General features: G+C 40.9%; 2 protein-coding genes across 6 annotated transcripts in view; one reads left to right on the top strand and one right to left on the bottom strand.

The window, feature by feature from the left end:
• Window positions 1-15,346, top strand: part of ncf2 (neutrophil cytosolic factor 2) — a 45,012-nt gene extending 29,666 nt beyond the window's left edge. For both annotated transcript variants that reach the window (XM_067990462.1, XM_067990463.1), the window contains exons 12-15: window positions 579-730; window positions 5,211-5,325; window positions 5,457-5,541; window positions 11,834-15,346. In XM_067990462.1, the coding sequence (XP_067846563.1) occupies window positions 579-730; window positions 5,211-5,325; window positions 5,457-5,541; window positions 11,834-11,940 (459 nt within the window). In that variant the 3' untranslated portion in view covers window positions 11,941-15,346. The remainder of the gene's footprint in view (window positions 1-578; window positions 731-5,210; window positions 5,326-5,456; window positions 5,542-11,833) is intronic.
• Window positions 15,347-16,528: 1,182 nt separating this feature from the next.
• smg7 (SMG7 nonsense mediated mRNA decay factor) overlaps window positions 16,529-21,823 on the bottom strand; it is a 138,871-nt gene continuing 133,576 nt past the window's right edge. For all 4 annotated transcript variants that reach the window (XM_067990465.1, XM_067990467.1, XM_067990464.1 and 1 more), the window contains one exon: window positions 16,529-18,757. In XM_067990465.1, coding sequence (XP_067846566.1) covers window positions 18,644-18,757 — 114 coding nt within the window. In that variant the 3' untranslated portion in view covers window positions 16,529-18,643. The remainder of the gene's footprint in view (window positions 18,758-21,823) is intronic.

Consider the following 21,823-nt stretch of genomic DNA (forward strand, 5'->3'; position numbering starts at 1 on the left):
TGCTGCACTTTTCCTTCTAGATGGTAGACATGGGTTTGGGCATCAATCTCTTAATGGGACAAGCATCTCTCCCTCTTTTTCCCCTTCCCCATCTCCTTTCATTGGGCTCCACGTGTCAGGCATCATCCCTACCTGGAAGGATGGATTAGGCAATCTGCATCTAGGCTTCTGTCCACTATACTTAAGTTGGATGAGAGTGGTTTGGTATTGATATTCCTTCTGTCACCTTGGGGGAAGTATATGGTCTGCGCTCGGTGCTTCCTCATGACAACATAACCTAAATCAAAAACCTCAATATGTGAGGAAGCAAGGATGTGAACTTGCATTGTGATACAACACAGTGGAACCTCAGTCTACTGTACCACATTGCCTTTGTTGCACATCTTATGGTACCTCATGTGTAGAATGCTGCTAAATGAAGAAATGCGATTATTTGTAAAGACAGTGCGGACATAGATGTTTGTTGCTATCTTTCATTCCTTAAATAAACCAATTGTTTGACTAAAGGAATCCATCAGAGTTCCTGACTATATAATATAAAATGACACTAATCTGCAGTTTTCTCCCTTGTGAAACAGCGCAAGGACCACCCTATGCCAATACCTTCCATTGTCAAAGTGCACTTCAAGTACACGATAGCTGTCCGTGTAAAACCAGGCCTGTCACACAATGAGCTGTTGGCTGTCATCTGTAAGAAGTTCGGTCTACTTGAGGAGTTACTTGGGCTGAGGTATGAGTGAGACTTTTCAAATATTCTTGATAGCGTCATAAAAACAGAAGCCTTCAAGAATGTTTTCTTTTTCACATTTACTTTTCATTTTTTTATTGAATTTTTGCACTTTATCAGCTGGAGGATTATCAATGCTGGGAAATGATATACATTTCCTCTAATTTTATACTCAAAGTTGTCATCAATCACTCTCAGATCAGGTGTAGCACAACCTAGATGTAAAGTAAAACTTTTCCACACTACCCTGACGATATGTCTCAACTCCGATCTTCTAATGCGCCAACTTCACATTTCCATTTTAAACCATCTTGAAGCCTGTTTACTTACACTGCCAATTTACTTCCAAATTAGGGCCAGTGTTGCACTGTGGATATTCCACCTACTTGAAATTAAGTTGAGCGTGTTCAAACTCCTTTAAATTGGGCCATTATATTTATAATTAATTGAGAAAGAATGGGCTGGAAAGAATGTACACGATTCCAGCCCTGAGGTGAAAGGACAGTGTTCTAACCCACTTCATCACATAACAATTTCAACTTTGAGTCATTTGCTTGTAATTTCCTGGGAGCTGCTCCTGCTCCACCACTGTAACTTCGCCAGAAGTGCGGCAGAAAGCCTGTCCATGCACATAAATGGGGTTTCCGACGCACTTCTGAATAACTCATGTAAGCAGAGTGGGAGCAACTCCGAGATAATTCCCGGCCATTGTAAACGACAGCATTATTACTAGCTACTAAAGCAGATCTTGATTTTTTTTTTTGGGAGGGGAAGGCAGAGGCAGAGTAAGACTTTTCTTGTATTGCTAGTAATGTACACTGCATGGAGCTCGTTACGGGAATTTCACTGTGTGTTGAATCTTCACGTGACTTTCTTCTGGTTTATTCGCAATCATCGCTTTAATCACAAGCTTTTACTTTGCTGCAGCAAGAAAAAAAATTGGAAGTGCTCTCTGCAAGTGGTTCTGTAGTCTGAGATGAGAATAAAACAAATGGAATGTTAGGGTGTACAGTGTAGAAATCCATGATGCTGGGCTAACTCTCTCCACACAAAATACAGAATATGCTGTAACTCTTAAATTTAAATGGAAAATGCTGGGAATATTCAGGAGGTCAGGCAGCACCTGTGGAAAACGTTTCAGGTCCTATGACCCTTTGTGTCAGCTAGACCATGTGCTCAAGTCCTAGAATGGGGCTTAAATCTATGATCTTCTACTCAGGCAAGATTGCTACCAACTGAGCCAAACTAACAAGAGAACAAATGTTATTCTTAACTCTGAATTTCAAAATTTGTCCTCTAGTCCTATGTTCTGGATTTTGTTGGAAAACTAGCTGTGATCTCAATATTATGTGTAGAGGACAGGCAACATGTGTGGAGAAAGGAAAAAAGGTTAAAGTTTCAGGTCTTATTAATCAGAAGATTGTGGATTTTTGTCCCATTGTAGGACTTCATAGTCCAGACTTACACTTAAGTGCATTACTGAGAAAGCTCTACATTGTTGGCGGTGTCATCTTTTGGATGAGACATCACATCAATGCCTAATCTACCTGCTTATGTGGACATAAATCCCGTGGCAATATTTGAGAAAGAGCAGGGAGTTATTCTGGTGTCATGGCTAATATTCCTCCCTCAACCAATACTACCAAAAAGAGATTATCTGGTCATGTATTCATTTGCTGTTTGTGAAATCCTGCTTTGTGCAAATTGGCAGCCATATTTGCCTATAGAAGTGACTGGACTTCAAAAGGTTGTAAACCTTTGGGACATCTTGAGAACTTCTTTCATTGCGAAAATATGCTGCTCCCTTACACAGTGAATATTGAGTCAATGAATTCATTCAAAGCACAGCCCATCACATTTCTATTGCATGAAGAAAAATAATGGCTTGCATCTAAGACAAGATGGTGCTAATTGTTAATGGCTATATGATGAAGATTGTGTGAAATACCAGTCCATCACAGAAACCAAGCTTCATGAGTGGAATGGCCTGTTCTCATTCCAGATTTATTTTCTTATAAATATATACAAAACATAAAAATATCAGAACAAAAAAGATGATCTAACTTGCTTGCTCATACTTAGCTCCCATAGATTACATTTCTATCTTGTGTTGGTGTTATGCATTTAAATTTCTGCTCAGTTAAATCAGAATCATTTTTTGAAGGGCACATTCACTGATCTGCGGAATGGTCCATTCTATACATTAACCACTTTAGATATTTCTTAACTAACTTGGTTTACAATTGTGTCCATTAGGCTCCACATTAAAGAACTCCAAAACCCTCTCAAAGTCATCTACTTTGTGATTTTGACAACAATGATTGTTCTCCTGCCGCTATTTTTCACTTAGCATTGATTTGGCTCTTGTAGCAGCTCAGGGATTTACGTAGAATTACATCGAATTTTACCTGACGAAGGAGGAAGCCTCCGAAAGCTTGTGAATTTAAAATAAAATTGCTGGACTATAACTTGGTGTTGTAAAATTGTTTACAATTGTCAACCCCAGTCCATCACCGGCATCTCCACATCACATCGAATTTTACAGCACAGAAACAGGTCATTCGTCCGGGTCTATGCTGGTGTTTATGCTCCACACGAGCCTCTTCCCACTTTACTTCATCGCACCTTATCAATATATCCTTCAATTCCTTTCTCCCTCATGTACTTATCTAGCTTCCCCTTAAATGCATCTATGCTATTCACCACAACCACTCTATGTGGTAGCAAGTTCCACATTCTTACCACTCTCTGGGTAAAGAAGTTTCTCCTGAATTCCTTATTGGATTTATTAGTGACTCTCTTATATTTATGGCCCTAGTTTTGGATTCCCCCACAAGTAGAAACATCTTCTCTACGTTTACACTTTCATAATTTTAAAGACCTCTATCAGGTCACTTCTCAGTCTTCATTTTTCTGGAGAAAAGAGTACCAGTCTGTTCAATTTTTCCTGATAGTTGTACCCTCTCAGTTCTGATGTCATGTTTGTAAATCTTTTTGCACTTTCTCCAGTGCTTCTATATCCTTTTTGTAAGATGGAATTCAAAACTGTGCACTAGTTCTGGGGAATGGAGTGGGATTGAACACTCCCATCAGCTATTAAAGCAAAACATTTCAGAGATTTTGAAATGCTGTTGATAATTTGGTAAACATGGAAGATATTTGAACCACAAGGGTAAATCTCCCACACTGTTCCACCAACCATTGACACCGAGTTTTTACCTGGTGTTCTCCTCTTGATTCTATTTTTCTAACACTACTGCTTACTTTCTCTATAATTTAAAAGAAAATCTCAGCCCTTGACATGAAGAGCATGAAGGTTGAGGTCTGCCTCTCTGAATAACTATTTAAAAGAGGAGAGACATATCATAAGTGCTTTATGTAAGTGCTGAAAGCTGGGAGATTGGGGGAGGCAGGTAAAGAATGGCCACAAATGTGCAACCTGGTTGCTTCTTGTCTGAAGTTTTTGACATAGCATAGTAACAATGTGCTTTCATAGAAACATAGAAGGAGGCCATTTGGCCCATCGAGCCCATGCCAGCGCTTTGTAAGAGCAATCCAGTTAGTCCCAGTCCCCTGATCTTTCCCCATTGCCCTCCAAATTTTTTCCCATCATCTATTTATCCATTTCATTTTTGAAAGCCATGATTGATCTGCTTCCACCACCTTTCAGGCAGCGCATTCCAGATCATAACTACTCGCTGCATAAAAAAGTTTTTCCTCACGTCGCCTTTGGTTCTTTTGCCAATCACCTTAAATCTGTGTTCTCTGGTTCTCGACCCTTCCGTCAATGGGAACAGTTTCTCTTTATTTACTTTATCTAAACCCTTCATGATTTTAAACACTTTTATCAAAACTCACCTTTACCTTCTCTGCTCTAAAGAGAACAACCCCAGCTTCTCCAGTCTATCCACGTAACTAAAGTCCCTCATCCCTGGAATCATTCTAGTAAATCTTTTCTGCGCCCTCTCTCAGGCCTTCACATCTTTCCTAAAGTGTGGTGCCCAGAATTGGACACAATACTCCAGTTGTGGCCGAACCAGTGTTTTATAAAGGTTCAACATAACTTCCTTGCTTTTGTACTCTATGCCTTTATTTATAAAGCCCAGGATCCCATATGCTTTTTTAACGGTTTTCTCAACCTGTCCTGCCACCTTCAAAGATTAGTGCACATATACCCACAGGTTTCTCTGTTCCTGCACCCTCTTTAGAATTGTACCATTTAGTTTATACTGCCTCTCCTCATTCTTCCTGCCAAAATGTATCACTTCACGGTTCTCTGCATTAAATTTCATCTGCCATGTGTCCGCCCATTCCACCAGCCTCCCTATGTCCTCCTGAAGTCTATTACTATTCTTCTCACTGTTTTCTAGACTTCCAAGTTTTGTGTCATCTGCAAATTTTGAAATTGTGCCCTGTACACCTAAGTCCAAGTCATTAATATATAATGAAAAAAAAATCCATCTTTAATGATTCTTCCTGCCAGTTACAAGTCGCAAGAGGGTGGTGAGCTCATTCCCATTACCAGTGAAACCAAAATGAAAACTGCGTGGAGTGAGGTCAAAAATGGGCGTTTGACCATTTGGTGCAAGTTTCTGGAGGTAAGAATTAATTATTTTTACCAGAAACATTCAGTTATGTTTTTCTATGTGACTTACGTTATTTTTCTCAAAGACTGCGGCTCTTTTTAATAACATGAGATTTTAAAAATTCATTCATCTTTCCACACTAGGTAGTAGCACTATATGACTTTGAGGTCTCTGTCCCTGCTGATCTCGGCTTTCAAGAAGGAGACATCATCCAAGTCTTAGCACAAGGTGAGATCATAAGGTATCACTGCTGATTACTTATGGTCCTGAAATACTAAATATTTATCATGAATGATTTTTTTGCTGGCGATCCCTCTACTGCAATTTTTTGAACCAGCCATTTTATTTGTGGTTTGTAAATGTATATAGTAAATCTAGTGTCTAATATTCAAAGTACTCATGCCTGGAGTGCCACTTTTGTGCATTCTCATTGGCTGTTTAATTCACAGAAACAAAAAAATACATTTTACTTCCTGTGTAAAAAAACCAATGAAAAACCACTCAAATACTGATTTCAGAAAAAACAGCCACTCACATAATACATAAAAACACAAAGTTGCAAGATGGAAACAGGCCATTCGGCCTATCCATTTCATGTTGCCATTTACCTGCCACGTCAGCAAATAGTTCTAATTATATTTACCCATCCTGTTCCCATTATCTCTTCCAACTACTTTTCCTTTGCCCACCTATCTAATCTAACCGTGAATGTTGCCATCGTTTCTGCCTCAGCCACCAACTCTGGAAGTGAATTCCACAGCCTCATAAGTGTGTAAAGCAATTTCCCTCGCTTTCTGTTCTAAATCTCTTACATTTAATCTTGTATCCATGACCCCTTGTTTTTGACCCCTCAACCACTATGAACAGTCTGCTTCTATTTATCCTTCCATAATTATAAACACTTCTATCATATCTCACCCATAATTTGTGTTATTTCAATGAAAAAAAGACCCGATCATGCATGCCTTTTTCGTATTTGTTTTTCCTCAGACCAGGCAGTATTCTAGTGAATTTGTGTTCTACCCTCTCTAAAACTTCACTATCCTTCCTATACTGCATGCAGTACTCTAACTGGTGGGGAAGCTTTTAGAAACGATAATCTGGGACAAAACTAATAATCACTTGGACAAGCGTGGATTAATAAAGGAAAGCCAGCCCGTGGAATAAATGGGGCAGTGGCAGCATGGATACGAAATTGGCCAAGTGACAGGAAACAGAGAGTAATGGTGAATGGTTGTTTTTTGGACTGGAGGAAGGTATACAGTCGTGTTCCCCAGGGGTCAGTGCTAGGACCACTGCTTTTTTGGATATATATTAATGACTTGGACGTGGGTGTACAGGGCACAATTTCAAAATTTGCAGATGACACAAAACTTGGAAGTGTAGTAAACAGTGAGGAGAATAGTAATAGATTTCAAGAGGACATAGGGAGGCTGGTGGAATGGGCAGACACATGGCAGATGAAATTTAATGCAGAGAACTGTGAAGTGATACATTTTGGCAGGAAGAATGAGGAGAGGCAGTATAAACTAAATGGTACAATTCTAAAGAGGGTGCAGGAACAGAGAGGCCTGGGGGAATATGTGCACTAATCTTTGAAGGTGGCAGGACAGGTTGAAAAAGCGGTCAAAAAAGCTTATGGGATCCTGGGCTTCATAAATAGAGGCAGAGACTACAAAAGCAGGGAAGTTATGTTAAACCTTTACAAAGTACTGGTTAGAACCATAGAACCATAGAAAAGATACAGCACAGAAGGGGGCCATTCGGCCCATCATGTCCGCGCCAGCTCGAAGAACAACCAGGTGCCCATTCTAATCCCATCTTCCAGCTCCCGGTCCGGAGCCCTGCAGCTTACAGCACTTTAGGTGCAGGTCCAGGTACTTTTTAAAAGATTTGAGGGTCCCTGCCTCTACCACCAATTCGGGCAGCGAATTCCATACACCCACCTCCCTCTGGGTAAAAAAGCTTCTCCTCATGTCCCCTCTAATCCTTCCGCCAATCAGCTTTAATCTATGTCCTCTAGTTCTTGAACTCGCCGCTAGGGGAAACAGGTACTTCCTGTCTACTCTATCTGGGCCCCTCATAATTTTGTACACCTCAATCAAGTGTCCCCTCAGCTTCCTCTGCTCCAAGGAAAACAACCCCAGCCTGTCCAATCTCTCCTCGTAGCTGCAATGTTCAAGCCCTGGCAACATTCTTGTAAATCTTCTCTGCACTCTCTCCAGAGCAATTACGTCCTTCCTGTAATGTGGTGACCAGAACTGCGCACAATACTCCAGCTGTGGCCTTACCAGCGTTTTATACAGTTCCATCATTACATCCCTGCTTTTGTATTCTATACCTTGGCTAATAACTGAGAGCATTCTGTATGCCTTCTTCACAACCTTATCTACCTGTACTGCCACCTTTAGGGACCTGTGCACATGCACTCCAAGGTCTCTCACTTCCTCTACCCCTCTCAATATATTCCCGTTTACTGCGTATTCCCTTTTACTCTTTACCTCACAATTCTCCGGGTTGAACTCCTTTTGCCACTTTTCCGCCCATTCCACCAACCCATTAATAGCTTCTTGGAGTCTACAGCTATCCTCTTCACTATCAACTACACGGCCAATTTTTGTTTCATCTGCAAATTTGCCAATCATGCCCCCTACATTCAAGTCAAAATCTTTAATATATACCACAAACAGCAAGGGGCCCAATACTGAGCCCTGTGGCACACCATTCACAAAGACATCCATCGACCTTTACCCTTTGTTTCCTGTTACTGAGCCAATTTTGGATCCAATTCGCCACATTTGCCTGTATCCCATGGGCTTTTACCTTTCTGATCAGTCTGCCATGTGGGACCTTGTCAAATGCCTTACTAAAATTCACCGACAACATCCACTGCACTACCCTCATCAATCCTCCTTGTCACTTCCTCAAAGAATTCAATCAGATTTGTAAGGCATGACCTTCCCTGAACAAATCTATGCCTTTCTAAGTGACAGTTTATCCTATCTCTCAGTATTGATTCTAATAGTTTGCCCACCATCGAGGTAAGGCTGACCGGCCTGTAATTGTTCGGCCTTTCCCTCATACCCTTTTTAAACAATGGTACTACGTTTGCAGTCTTCCAGTCCTCCGGTACCTCTCCTGTATCAAGTGAGGATTGGAAAATGATCCTCAGAGCATCCGCTATTTCCTCCCTGGCTTCCTTCAATAGCCTAGGAAACAATCCATCCGGCCCTGGTGACTTATCAACTTTCAAGATTCCAGTCCCTCTAGTATTTCCTCTCTCGTTATGTTTACCTTATCCAATATTTCAAACCTCTCCTCTTTAATCACTACATCCGGATCATCCCTTTCCTTTGTGAATACGGAGACAAAATATTCATTTAAAACCCTACCCACATCCTCTGCTTCTACACACAAGTTACCCTTATCATCCTGATAGGTCCCACCTTTTCCTTAGCTATCCTCTTGTTCTTAATGTACTGATAAAACATCTTTGGGTTTTCTTTAATCTTACTAGCTAATATTTTTTCATGCCCTCTCAACTGGAGTATTGTTCCAATTCTGGGCACTGCACTTTAGGAAGGATGTGAAGGCCTTAGAGAGGGTGCAGAAAAGATTTACTAGAATGGTTCCAGAGATGAGGGACTTCAGTTATGTGGATGGACTGGAGAAGCTGGGGTTGCTCTCCTTAGAGCAGAGAAGGTTAAGAGGAGATTTGATAGAAATATTCAAAATCATGAAGGGTGTAGATAAAGTAAATAAAGAGAAACTGTTCCCATTGGCGGAAGGGTCGAGAACCAGAGGATACAGATTTAAGATGATTCGCAAAAAAAAACAAAGGTGATGCGAGGAAAAACATTTTTTACGCAGCGAGAAGTTACGATCTGGAATGCACTGCCTGAAAGGGCGGTGGAAGCAGATTCAATTGTGGTTTTCAAAAATGAATTGGATAAATACTTGAAGTGGAAAAATTTGCAGGGCTACGGGGCAAGAGACTAACTGGATTGTTCTAGCCGACACGGGCTTGATGGGCCGAATGACCTCCTTCTGTGCTGTAACTATTCTATGATTCTATAACTGAGGTCACAAGGTTTTATACAAGCTCATCATTATCTCTCGGCTTTTATAATCTATACTTCTTGCATAAAACCTAGAATTTCATTAGCTGCTTTTTTTTTTACAGCCTTGTCAACCTGAGGTGCTGTCTTTAATGTCCCGTGAACCTGTACCCCCAAATCTCACTGCTGTTCCACATCATCAAGCTCACTTCCATTCAGAGTGTAATCATTGCTGTTACTTTTTTTGACCAAAATGCATAATTCACATTTACTAACATCGAATTCCATCTGCGACTTTTATCCATTCCCTTCATCTTATTCATATCCTTTTGCAGCTTCCTTTGGTCTTCTAAAGAATTAACTATTGGGCGGGGAGGGGGGAGGGGGGAGGGGAAGTGTTTAAAACTGAGTGCTGTCTGTTTGTCCTGTGAAAAATGGGTGACGAGTAGAAGAAACCCATTTGCCTGCCTCATTCAATTTTCAGGCAGGCCTTTAAATGGTCACCCAGCACTCGCACCCAAAACAGGCGAGTGGCTGTTTTATTATGCAAATTGAGGTCCTGTGCTGCTTGTCGGACCCCGATTGCAATTTTAATGTACAAATGGGTGGAGCATTCAAAGTGCATGCTTGTCCCAGTTGCACCGTTATGTGGCCAGGAGGTGTGTCCATGTTCCTTCTGGCCCCACAAAAATCTTTCAGTCAGCTACTGGCGCATTCTCATCCCCGCCCCCTGGGATCTGCTCCACTCCCCTTGACTACCTGCCAGTCGACACTGTATGAAACAAACGAGCCGCAGCGGGGTGTCCGTTTAGTACCCGCAGCTCACTAGTAAAATTTAAATGAGGCCTGAACCTGAAAATGGTTCTGGTTGCATGACAGTGGCCTTGGGTGGGTGCCACAGGTGCATCTGCAAATTTTGATACCACTCCCTCTGTGCTTATATCCAAATTAATGATATACACAGTAAACAGAAGTGGCCCCAGAACTGAACCCTATGGGACATCACTATCCACTCTGAAAAACTGCCTGTAACTCCTACTCGCTTTCTCCCTTCTATCCAATTTTTAATTTGGTTTGCTATTCTCCCCCTCGATCCATATCCCTTAATCTCCCATGCCGTACCTTGTTAAAGACTTTCCTAAAGTCCGTGTACACTATATATGGACCGCATTTCCCCTATCTACAATGTCTGTTATCTTCTCAAAGAATTCTATGGTTTGTCAAGCACGATCATCCTTTTGAAATTTATGCTGGCTACTTTAACCATTTTCTCTTTAAGGATGAAATTGCCACGTACTCTAGATAATTAAAGACTCTGAAATTTGTCCTACCACAGATATTAAGTTGACTGGCTTGTAATTATCCAGATTAGCTCTGTCTCCCTTTTTACAAATGGGTGCTGCATTGGCCATTCTTCAATACATACTCAACAGAGCCCTGAAATTTAATTTCCAGTACCTCTACAATTTCCTCCCTCATGATCCTAGGATGTATCCTGTCAGGCCCTGGCACTTTGTCTTCCTTTACTCCATCATAATATCAATCATTTCACTCGACCACTTCAGGATTCACCTCCTCTTGAAGATATTCTTCTCTTTAGTAAAGGCCAATGCAAAGTGCTTCTTAAATCTGCCATTTTTTGATCATCATCTACAAATTGACAATCCTCTCCTCTTAGGGGGTTTAACATTTCTCTTTTTACTGATATACTTTGTTTCTTTTTAAAGATGTTTTCCCCATACTCCCTCTTAGCTTTCCTTATCCTGCTCTTAACCTCTTTTCTTATAGTCCTCATAGGCTCTCCCCAATTTTAATTGGCTTCTAACCTCTATTTATCCATGGAAGCCTAAAGCTACTAGTTAATAGGGTAAGGATGTTCCCAAGGATGGGTGAAACTAGAACTAGGGGGCATAATCTTAGAATAAGGGGCTGCTCTTTCAAACTTCTTCACTCAGAGGGTAGTAGGTCTGTGGAATTTGCTGCCCCAGGAAGCTGTGGAAGCTACATCATTAAATAAATTTAAAACAGAAATAGACAGTTTCCTAGAAGTAAAGGGGATTAGGGGTTACGGGGAGTGGGCAGGAAATTGGACATGAATTTAAATTTGAGGTTAGGATCAGATCAGCTATGATCTTATTGAATGGCGGAGCAGGCTCGAGGGGCCGATTGGCCTACTCCTGCTCCTATTTCTTATGTTCTTAATACCATTTTTGAAAAGGGATAAGCACAGACAGTTATTAATGTTTAAGTCTACTTTTCGTAAAAGTTTGAAGGAGAGGAGAATACAGTTCCAAGTTAGCAAAGTAGGGGAACTAAAGGGTTGATTTTGAAATTAGGAAACTGAAAAGAATTCTAGTCACAAATGTACTTTTTGTTCACGTCATCAAAGTTGGAAATCTCTCGAGTATCTCATTTCAGCATTGTTTAAACATACTTTTCACTGCTTTGCTTTCTCTCCACAGTAAATGACAACTGGTTGGAGGGACAATGCAAAGGAAACACCGGCATCTTCCCAGCAACTCTCGTCAAAAAATTAAGCATTGATGAAACTATGAATTTGGGAATGTAAAGTACATACAAATGCATGTGCTGATTTCGAAGTGGCCCTTTCTCCTAGGGTGATACTAGAATGATTATCCACAGATGAAAAAGTTTGCTCATAATTTGAATTTCTAAAATTGTTATATTGGAACAAGTCTATGCAGCTTGTGTTTGGACTCTCGCCTGCTCCAAAGGGATTGGGAAAACAAAGCTGAGTTTCCTTTATTTGAGTGTTGTGCATGGCCACGCAGCAGTCTGTTGTGGGCCGCGCACTTAATCATTCCATCCGTGCACGTAGTAGAACTGTACAGTAACTTGGAGCGTGAGTGTCTCTGATGAGGGCATTGTATGGAGGCAAATGAATTTAGCTAATTGAAAAATATATAGGGTAATAAATATTAATATGAAAATATTGTGACATAAGAAACTTTATGCAAAGTTGTGGGGGTCTTTGTAAAATCATGGAGATGACACTGCTACAAATTTTCCCTGAGCCCCTCACAGTGGTAAACTAGGCAGAACTACAGAAAATCTAACCTTAAAACTTGCATTGTATGTCCTTCCATTAGTTACCTTCATACAGTCCGTGGTATCAGCTCAGGAACCATTATGTTCCATGCGATTGGAATCTATCCCTTACAAACCTTCAATCTCATTCCTAATTAGGTATTTTTCCAACTGGTTTTTTAAAAGACTGCTTGAACACAACATTAATGCTTCAGCTGGAGTTCTTTTACACATGCCCATTACTTTGTGAGGGAAAATTTATTCTAATCTCTAGTTTTGTTTTGAGACTTGTTAATTTATTACTCTAGTTCTGTGCTTACAGCTCAGATTAAATAACTTGCATATAAATTATCCATTCCATGCACATAGTAAAAAGTTCAGCTAAATAAATACATAATTATATAAACTGTAGTATGTTCTGTTGTTTAATATTTGAATGCTGAGTTTGGTTGTTTTAAAAAATAATGCAGCCTGATAAATTAAATCAAGACTCTAGGTAAAACACAATCAGTTCCATTTGTTGTTTTAATTTGTTAGGTGTGTGAGACCATGATACAGAATCTAGGCGTGCACATTTATGGGTAGTCTGCATTGCATTGATTAGACCAGAGTAATTAAGGCAAGGGGAATCATCATTTCCTGTCTTATGATTGGCAGTCAACTGAACAGCATGTGTCACATGCAAGTCAAGGTCATTTGGGGCCTGTAGATGTGCTAGCTGATAACGGCTCAGATGAGCCCGTGAGTCACCGCAACACCAGATCATCATACCCATGTTTAAGCGGAAGGCAATAGCATCACCCAACAATGGAGCGAGCACTAAGAAGAAATTCTATCTCACGTTCAAAGAACAGTGGCTAGATGAAATTGTAGAGGCGGAATCTCAAGAATCAAGCAGCAAGATCTGTGTACGACTGAGGGAGATATTCCACTATAGTGCAGACGTGGGCTTAATCTGCAAAATGTCTGCTGGAGCAAAAATATCAGGTGATTTCTCCACTGGCAGGAAATGGGAAGACGGATGGAAGTTAGACTATATGACTAGGCGTTTATCAAGCAAATCACATGAATCTGCCATGGTTGTTCTAAGAAACAGAAATTCTCATCGACTGGGATTTGGCTTGCGGAAAACGTTAACAGAAACTGCTGCTGCCAGAGAGAATAGAATGGACCTGAAGGCATGACAGCGATCGAAGCCAGATGGAATAAAGATTCTCAGACAATGTACTGCTTGGAGTACAAATAAACAACTCTGTGCAACGTATACACAACCACATGGCTAAATATCTCCAGGTACCGACGAACTGGCCTAGCAAAAACTATGCCTTTGAATTTATAATCAATCAACAGTGTCGTCCATGCAGAAATCATGTCGGAGATACACCAATCTTTATTTCATACACTAATTATTGATGACAGCATGGATATTTCAGTCAGCAAGATGCTTATCATTTATTTTAAGTTCAGGGAAATGGCTTCTGCAGTGCACAAGACAGTGTTCGGTGGAATTGTTAAGTTAACTTCTTGCAATGCATCGGCTATTGCAATGGCTATCAAAGACTTCTACACAATCAACTGGACATGATGACAATGGTGATGTTCACTTCAGTTGGTGCTCTGTCATGCTGGGAAAAAACAATGGCGTTGCCACACGGCTTAAGCAATCTATTCCACATTTATTCGAGCAATGCTGTGTGGCCCATCGAGAAGATTTAGGAATAGTTGATGTCTGGAACAAAGCACTAATGATAAAAGAAATAGAGACATTGCTGAAAACCATTTATACAGTCTTCTGCAGAGCTTCAGTCCAAAAAGGACAATTTGAGGAAATTGCAAATGTCACAGAATGTGAAGCTGTGTCCTTTCAACCTCTAAATGAAGTGAGGTGGCTATCGAGACATTTTGCCGTTAGCGCTCTTTTTCAATACTTTGAGCATGATAAAACAGAACAATGACCCAGTTGCCAAGTATTGCCTGAAGAAGCTCTCAGACTCTACTTACCGTATCACCATAGCACCATTGAATGATAATTCTGTGTGAGCTAGCAGAATTGTGCAAATGCTTTCAGAAGAGCTGTTTAACAACAATTGAAGCTGTATAGTTAACGAGGGCCAAGATCAGCAGAATCAGGAGGACAGTATCTTGGCGAGACAGTCTTCTGATGCAACAGAGTGAAAAGTCTAATCGCATCATGCACAAAAGGTGAACCATTCAAGGGAGAGTTCATTCTGACATTCGTGTATCTACTATGTGATCATCTGGAAAAAAGGTTCCCAGAAAATGAACTCAATGAATGGTCCGATTTCAATTTTGTTTCACTTGCACCACAACAAATCAACTATGAACTTGGCACTGAGAATATTGAAAAGCTGGTTGACAAATCCAGATCCTTGGTCAAATAAGGTCTTCAGGGTAAAACATCAGGATGAGATAGAACTCATTGTGAGTCAATACAATAACTACAAGTACTTAATTGCAGAGAAGATTGAAACAAAGTCATTGAAAACATTTCAGGACATGGTGACTTTCAGTCTACAAAACGCAGAACGGTACAACGTGGTTTCACAATTAGTGGATATATGTGCAACGTTTCAAGCTTTAAGCGCTGATTGTGAGCGTGGCTTCAGCCTTATGAATAATATAAAAACGAAAGACGAAACGGTTTGAAAGAAAGTCACCTCGATATGCTTGTATGGATCAAATTTCATCTGCCAAGTGGTAAAGTAAACCTTAACAAAATATATAAACACAGGAAGAGATAGATGGGAAAAACATCCAAACTAGAGACAGTCACCCTCTTCTCCATCATCTGGCCTGTCCTCTACAGACTCTGGGTCTCAATCAGGATGATCCCATCCCTCTGGTGACAGTGCTTACTTCTGAGATTTCTATAACCAGTTTTGTTTAATTAAAAATCCTTGACAGCTTGCCTTTGTCACAAGTATCCATTATTTTGTACATTTGTTCTGTTTGTTATATATCCTGAATGTTTTCTAAAAAGATGTTCTATTCAGAGTTGTGATTTTTTTTTACGGTGGCGCGCACAGTCTTTTATATCGGTGCACAAACCCAAATTCATTCCACGCATGGCCGAAAAAAATTAGAGGGAACATAGCTGCAGATCATCTTGGACAGTTTATTTATAATACCCTTAGCTGAAGTAATAATTATGAACAAGGAATCAAAGTTCAATTGTTTGACAGCTCCACTGATCCTGTTCTCAGAGGGGAGAAAAAAAAATCTAAAAATCTAAGCTGCCGAAAGGTCATCGACCTGAAATGTTAACACTTTCTCCACAAATACTGAGTATTTCCAGCATCCGCAGTATTTTGCATTTGATTTAGCTTTTATAATGTTACACAAAGAAACCAGACTTTGAAGATTCTAACACATTTTACAGATGTAGCACATTTTCAGCCTCCATTTTTGTCAATACTCTTATCAGTAAATGCAAAGCCATTTTAAAACTGAGGAATCAATGCAACAAAGTTGTACAGCATTTTAAACCCATTCCCCACTTAATAGTTCTCCAGACTGCTTCCTAGTTTCTTAGAATACACTGCAAGCTTAAAGAACTGGCTAAATAAGCAATAGCACCCGAGGTGTCAAATTTCAACTACTCTTTAATCCAATATGTTAAGTTGCAACAGCTATAGTTATTCAAATCATAACTGAACAGATATATGGCTACAGCCTCAATAGAGAATTTTTGGAACGCTGATTTCCATTTTGAGTGAGTAACTCTTGCTGGGGTATGGTTCCATGGACAGCTACAGCGCTTCAGTACCTCAACCAAGTGACCATTCTTTACATGCAAGCCCAGAGTGTTCTGCTATGCTATTCAACGGTGGGGACGTTCCAACCAAGCCTGGTCCTATCCTCACCCATTTCCGGCAGGGGTCACTATATAGCAGCCATGAATCCTGGCTGACTTTTTGAACTATTGCCCTGTGTGACTTTAAAAAATATAGGCAGTTGTGAAAATTTAAGTAGTGCACAACACACTTTAAATTGCATGTTTAACAGTATTTAATGTAAGTTTAGCACCACACCAATGTTAGTAGATTTTTCCTTCAAGGACCAAAGGAAAACACTGTGCACAGAACCAGTGATTAAACATAAACAATTTTATTTAGAACATGGTTTCATTTATTGAAGGCAAAGCTGATTCCAGCAATTGCTGCACAAGTTCTTACACAAAAAAGACATGAACACAAAAGCTTAGAACAGAAACCATTTTTCCAAGGGCCCTATAATCTTTCTTGCAGTGCTCCTGTTCCCCAGAAATATAATTATTCTGAACAGCATACATGCATGCAGGTTGTGAACATCGTGCCCTGGTACTTCAGCTACCCTTCTGGGACTTGTCGGCTCAGTGAGTAGACCTGGAGGCGAGGTGATTCAGTGCCAGAGTAGTTTTAGAGTTGGGTGACCAGAGCAGAACGGTGGAATGTTTCAGTGGGTTGGCTGTGAAGCTGCACTTCTAACTGTGGTGCAGAGCACTGTTTTTGACTTTAAAAAAAAAACTGGGAGTGGGGTTGTCTTAGTTGCTTTCAATCTGTAAGTCCTTATGCTGTGAAGAGGTTGTTATACACCATTTCTCTCAATTTTTAAAAACTCATTCCTTTCCTCCTCTCCCTAGTGTTGCGCTTCTTACCGACCTGGCCTGAATTGTCCTAGCACCCACCTGAGCTCCATACTTTCCCCCACAAGCATGAGACATTGGTTTTGAACAGTTCTCAGTGACTCAGACAATGTAACTCTTCCATCGCAAAATAACAACAGAAAACATTATTTTCCTGCACAGTTACATCAGCTTTTGCCATTAGAAATTCAATTGAAATCGAGTTTCTACTGCAAGTACATTTTCATTACTGTGACTTAAAGAATGGTTTTAACGACATTTTCCATGTGAATCTGCAAACAATACATTCAGATCTTTCCATAAAGCTCAAAAAGGACAGAAATGTTTGTTACATTCAAGAGCCTGAAACGTTTGCTGATATGACCACAGTGTATGACCCATGCTTTTTATATATTTTTTTAAATTGTAAATGGGAGTAGCAGGTGGCCACATGCAGCAACAAACACCCACAAGTACAAGTGGCCCACTTACTCACTCACATAACCTGCTTTGTGCCCCGTTTTGCTGAACCAGCAGCATTGCTGGACCCTTTTTCCACTTTGAAAGACACTGCCAAATCGGGAATAAAAATTACCATCAGACAGAAGCCGACAAAAGCTGTTCTTATCTAGTAATTAAAAGAAGCTTGAACTAGAACTAAATAGATAAATTAACCCCTTTCAAGGTTGGTATGCTATAGTAAAATTTATAGCTACTGTTAATCAAAAACCACTAATTTAAAATCCTTAGCAATTACTGCTTTTTTGTTTTAAGCAGAGCTCTCTGCTGCACGTCTTATCACCATTTTAGCTATGACTGCTACAGAACAGTATCACAAGTATTTAATATTGTAATTACTACTGCAGCTATCGACATTAACAACTAGTTTTTCCTTTTAAAAAAATCTATTAGCTAAAGGTGCAGTGATGTAAAGCTGTTTTCAAACACACAAAACTCTTGCCTGTCTGAAAAGTTGCCTTCATATAAATTCACTAACAGAATGCCTCCCCACATCCTTATGTAATAGGTTCGAGGAAAGCTGACGAATGGGCCAGTGTCACTACATTTAGAGATTACAAGCACACCTGTTCCTTAACAGAGCAGAAAATGATCACTCTCAAAAACCAAGATGATAGAGGATTTAAAAAACGTAACCACATCCTCACTAGCAGAGCATTCATTAATTGATTCTCCTCTTATTTTAATTTTACAATGTAACACTACTTCAGCCCACTTGGCTTTGCCTTCCCCATCTCATCTCCCTTCATTGCCCAACTGTATTAGAGATGTATAAAATGGAGAACAACATAGGAGATCTTTGAATGAGCAGAATCAAGTGGTTAGGAGATAACTGAGTGAGGCAGGTGATGGACCTTCCTCTGGAGGTGACAGGAAGCATGTAATGTTCTTTTTTTTGTTTTTTTTTCCTCAGCAGCAGCTTTGTGCACACGCAGCACTGGTGGAGTGCTTACGCCCTCTCAACAGCAAGAAAACACAGAGGAGAGAGGGCTGCCACCTGCAGGGGACCGTGGGTTGTAATGCAAACCCAACATGCCTTGAGTTGTGTAACCTGGATTCACCGGTCATGCCATTGTGCCTCTCAGTGTGGTGGGTTCAGTGCGCCGAGTCCTCGCTGTTGCTTCTGTTTCTGCTGCATTAGCAGCTGCTCCAGGGCAGAGGGTCCGGGATGCATCATTGAACTGGACCAGATTGACTGAAAAGAGGGGGAAAAAAATAAAATTAAGAAACTTGTTCATTATGGAAATTCAATGGCCTTTAAAGAAAAAATTCTTTCCAGTAAGGGAGTAGCAGTACAGGCACTGACAAATGTTTTTTTCCCCAAATAGATCAAATTTTCTTTCCTGGGACTAAGCTCAGACTATGTAAATATGTGCAGTTCTACTAATGTTTTGGGTTGGTTGGGGGTGGAGGGGAGGGGAAGCACTTCTTTATACTAGAAACAAAACCAGTCTGTACTTTCACCGAAGGTTTACTTAAAATTAATACCAAAAACACAAAATGCCATTCCAACATTCACATAGAAGACGATTGAGGTTTGCTAGGCCACTTCAGAGGGCAACTAAGGGTCAACCTCGTTGATGTGGGACTGAAGTCACATATAGGGCAGACTGTGCAAGAACGCAGATTTCCTTCCCTAAAAGACATTAGGGAACCAGTTTGGCTTTTATGACAATCCGACAGCTTCATGGTCACTTTTACATTTTATTTCCAGGTTTTAAAAAAAAAATTAATTCAATTCTCAAACGGTCATGGTGGAATTTGAACTCATGTTCTCTGGATTATTAGTCCAGGCCTCTAGATTACGAGTCCAGTAACATAACCACTATGCTATCGTACCATACCCACAATATTAATTTTGTGCTGCCTTAGATTATCCTGAAGTACTAGTGCACTCAAGAGTCAAGTTAAAAAATCAAACTATTAAAAAGAGACTATTTTTACTACACTTGGAAAGAAAGAACAAACTTGCATCTCATGTCCTCGGGATGTCCCAAAGTTTTTCCACAGTCAATGAAGTACTTTTTTTTGAAGTGTGGCCAATGTTGTGATGTAGGGAAATAAAGTAGCCAATTTGCACACAGCATGGTCCCACAAACAGTAATGACATAAATGACCAGATAATCTGTTTTGGTGCTGTTGGTTGAGGGATAAATTTTGGTTAGGATACTCATGCAGCCAACAATCAGGAATTTTGGCAGATTGCTTCTATGTAGGGAAGAACGGTTTGGTATGGGTTAGTGTGTGAAATTTTCACCGCCTCTGGGACGTTTAATCCAAAGTTGTAGTACTTGGGCAGCAAATCACACTATGAGGGATGCATGGAAATTTGTGGGATTTATGCCAAGCCAAATCATTTGTCCTACCCATATATTAACAAAAAAAAAGCTTTTACATGCTATTTATAAGGCCATCTCCGACCACTTCCTTGTATTCCTCACCCCCTAAATCCCCTTACAACCCCATTTCCTTCTGCATTCGTCCTTGGAAAAAATTCTCACCCAAGTCATTTGCAATGGTACTTTCAAACCCCCAACTATCTTGCATTCCCTCACCTTCACCTTAGATGCTCATATCCCCAGCAAAATCTTTACTCTTTCCTATCACAGTCATTCCCCTTAGTATGACCCCCACCTTTTCTGCCCCAAGTCCAAGGGGCACAGACTTCAATGTAGCTGGCATACAACTAGTTTAGCCATCCATCACCAGATCTAGCTGTACCACATCAAGCACCATGGGGCCATATTCCCCATTGCCAAATCCACCCAATATTTCAAGATCACCCTGGAGAACAAAGATAACCCCCGGCTTTTTTTCTCTACTATCAACAGTCTCCTTTACCCACTGCCCCCTCCACCCTCATCAACAACAAATGCGAGATCATCATGAACTTCTTTGTTACTCAGGCTGAGACCATCCCTTCAGCTGCCTCTGCTGCTTTCCCCCCCATTCCCATTTCCTACCAAGACAAACCTCCCATCAGGTGCCCCCTTGCCCTAGCCCTGAACCTGCATCTCCAGTTTCTATCCCATTTTCCCTCATTCCCTCTGAGTTGATCACATCCATGAGACCCGCCTCATGCTCCCTTGACTCCATTTCCCCTCTATTCAAAACTGAAATCACCTCTTCCCTCAAGAAAGCCACCCATGATCTCTCTGACCTTGCAAGCTATATTCCCATCTCCAATGTGCTCAAATGTGTTGTTGCCATCCAAATTTGTGACCATCTTTCCTGCCACTTCCAGTTTGAATCTCTCCAATCAAGTTTCTGCCCCTGCCTCATGATCTTAATCAAAGTCATAAATGATATCCTCTATGATTGTGACCCTGGTGCAATATCCCTCCTCGATCTCTCTGCAACTGTTGACATGTCGACTGCACCATCCCCCTCCAATGCCTCTCATCTGTTGTCCAGTTCAGTGGGACTTCCCTCGCTTGGTTCCGCTCTTACCTATCCAATCATAGCTGGAGTATCTCCAGTTAGGGCTTCGCTTCCCACTCCCGTACCGTTACCTGTGGAGTCCCCCAAGGAACTACCTGCGGCCCCTTACTCACATCATCCACAGACATGGGGTGAGTTTCCAACTGCATGCTGGTAACATGAAACTCTACCTCTCCACTGCCTCTCAAGCCCTCCACAGCCTCTGCAGGCAGACTGTTTGACCAACTTCGGATAAGCTGCAATTTCCTCCTGCTAAATACTGGAAAGACTGAAGCCGTTGAATTCGGACTCCTCCCACAAACTCTGTCCCCCTCCCCAGCTACTGTCTCAGGATGAGACAGACTGTTCGCAGTCTCGGCATCCTATTCGACCCAGAGCAGAGTCTCCAAATCCATAGCCTCTCTATCACAAGACCACCTACTTTCACCCCTGTGACATCACCTGCCCCTGCCACCCTCATCAATGCCTTTTGTCACCTCTAGGCTCAATTATTTCAATGCTCTCCTGCCTGACTATCCACCTGCCAACCTTTGGAAACTTTAGCTCATCTGAAACTCTGCTACCTGTATCCTATCCCACCCACTCACTCACCCATCATCTCTATCCTTGCTGACCTGCATTGGCTCCCACATCTTCAGCCAAGCTTTTGGTCATCCCTTCTAATATCTCATTTTTTGGCTCTGTGTTCCTTTTCTCCTTATGCCTCTATGAAGAGCATGGGATCTTTTTCCTACATTACAGGTGCTATATAAATGCTAGTTGTTGTTTGTACAAAACACAGAGACTTGGCTTTATAAGTAGCCAAAAAGGCCAAAGTGAA

This window comes from Heptranchias perlo, chromosome 9 (genome assembly GCF_035084215.1).
Source record: "Heptranchias perlo isolate sHepPer1 chromosome 9, sHepPer1.hap1, whole genome shotgun sequence".
Lineage (NCBI taxonomy): Eukaryota > Metazoa > Chordata > Chondrichthyes > Hexanchiformes > Hexanchidae > Heptranchias > Heptranchias perlo.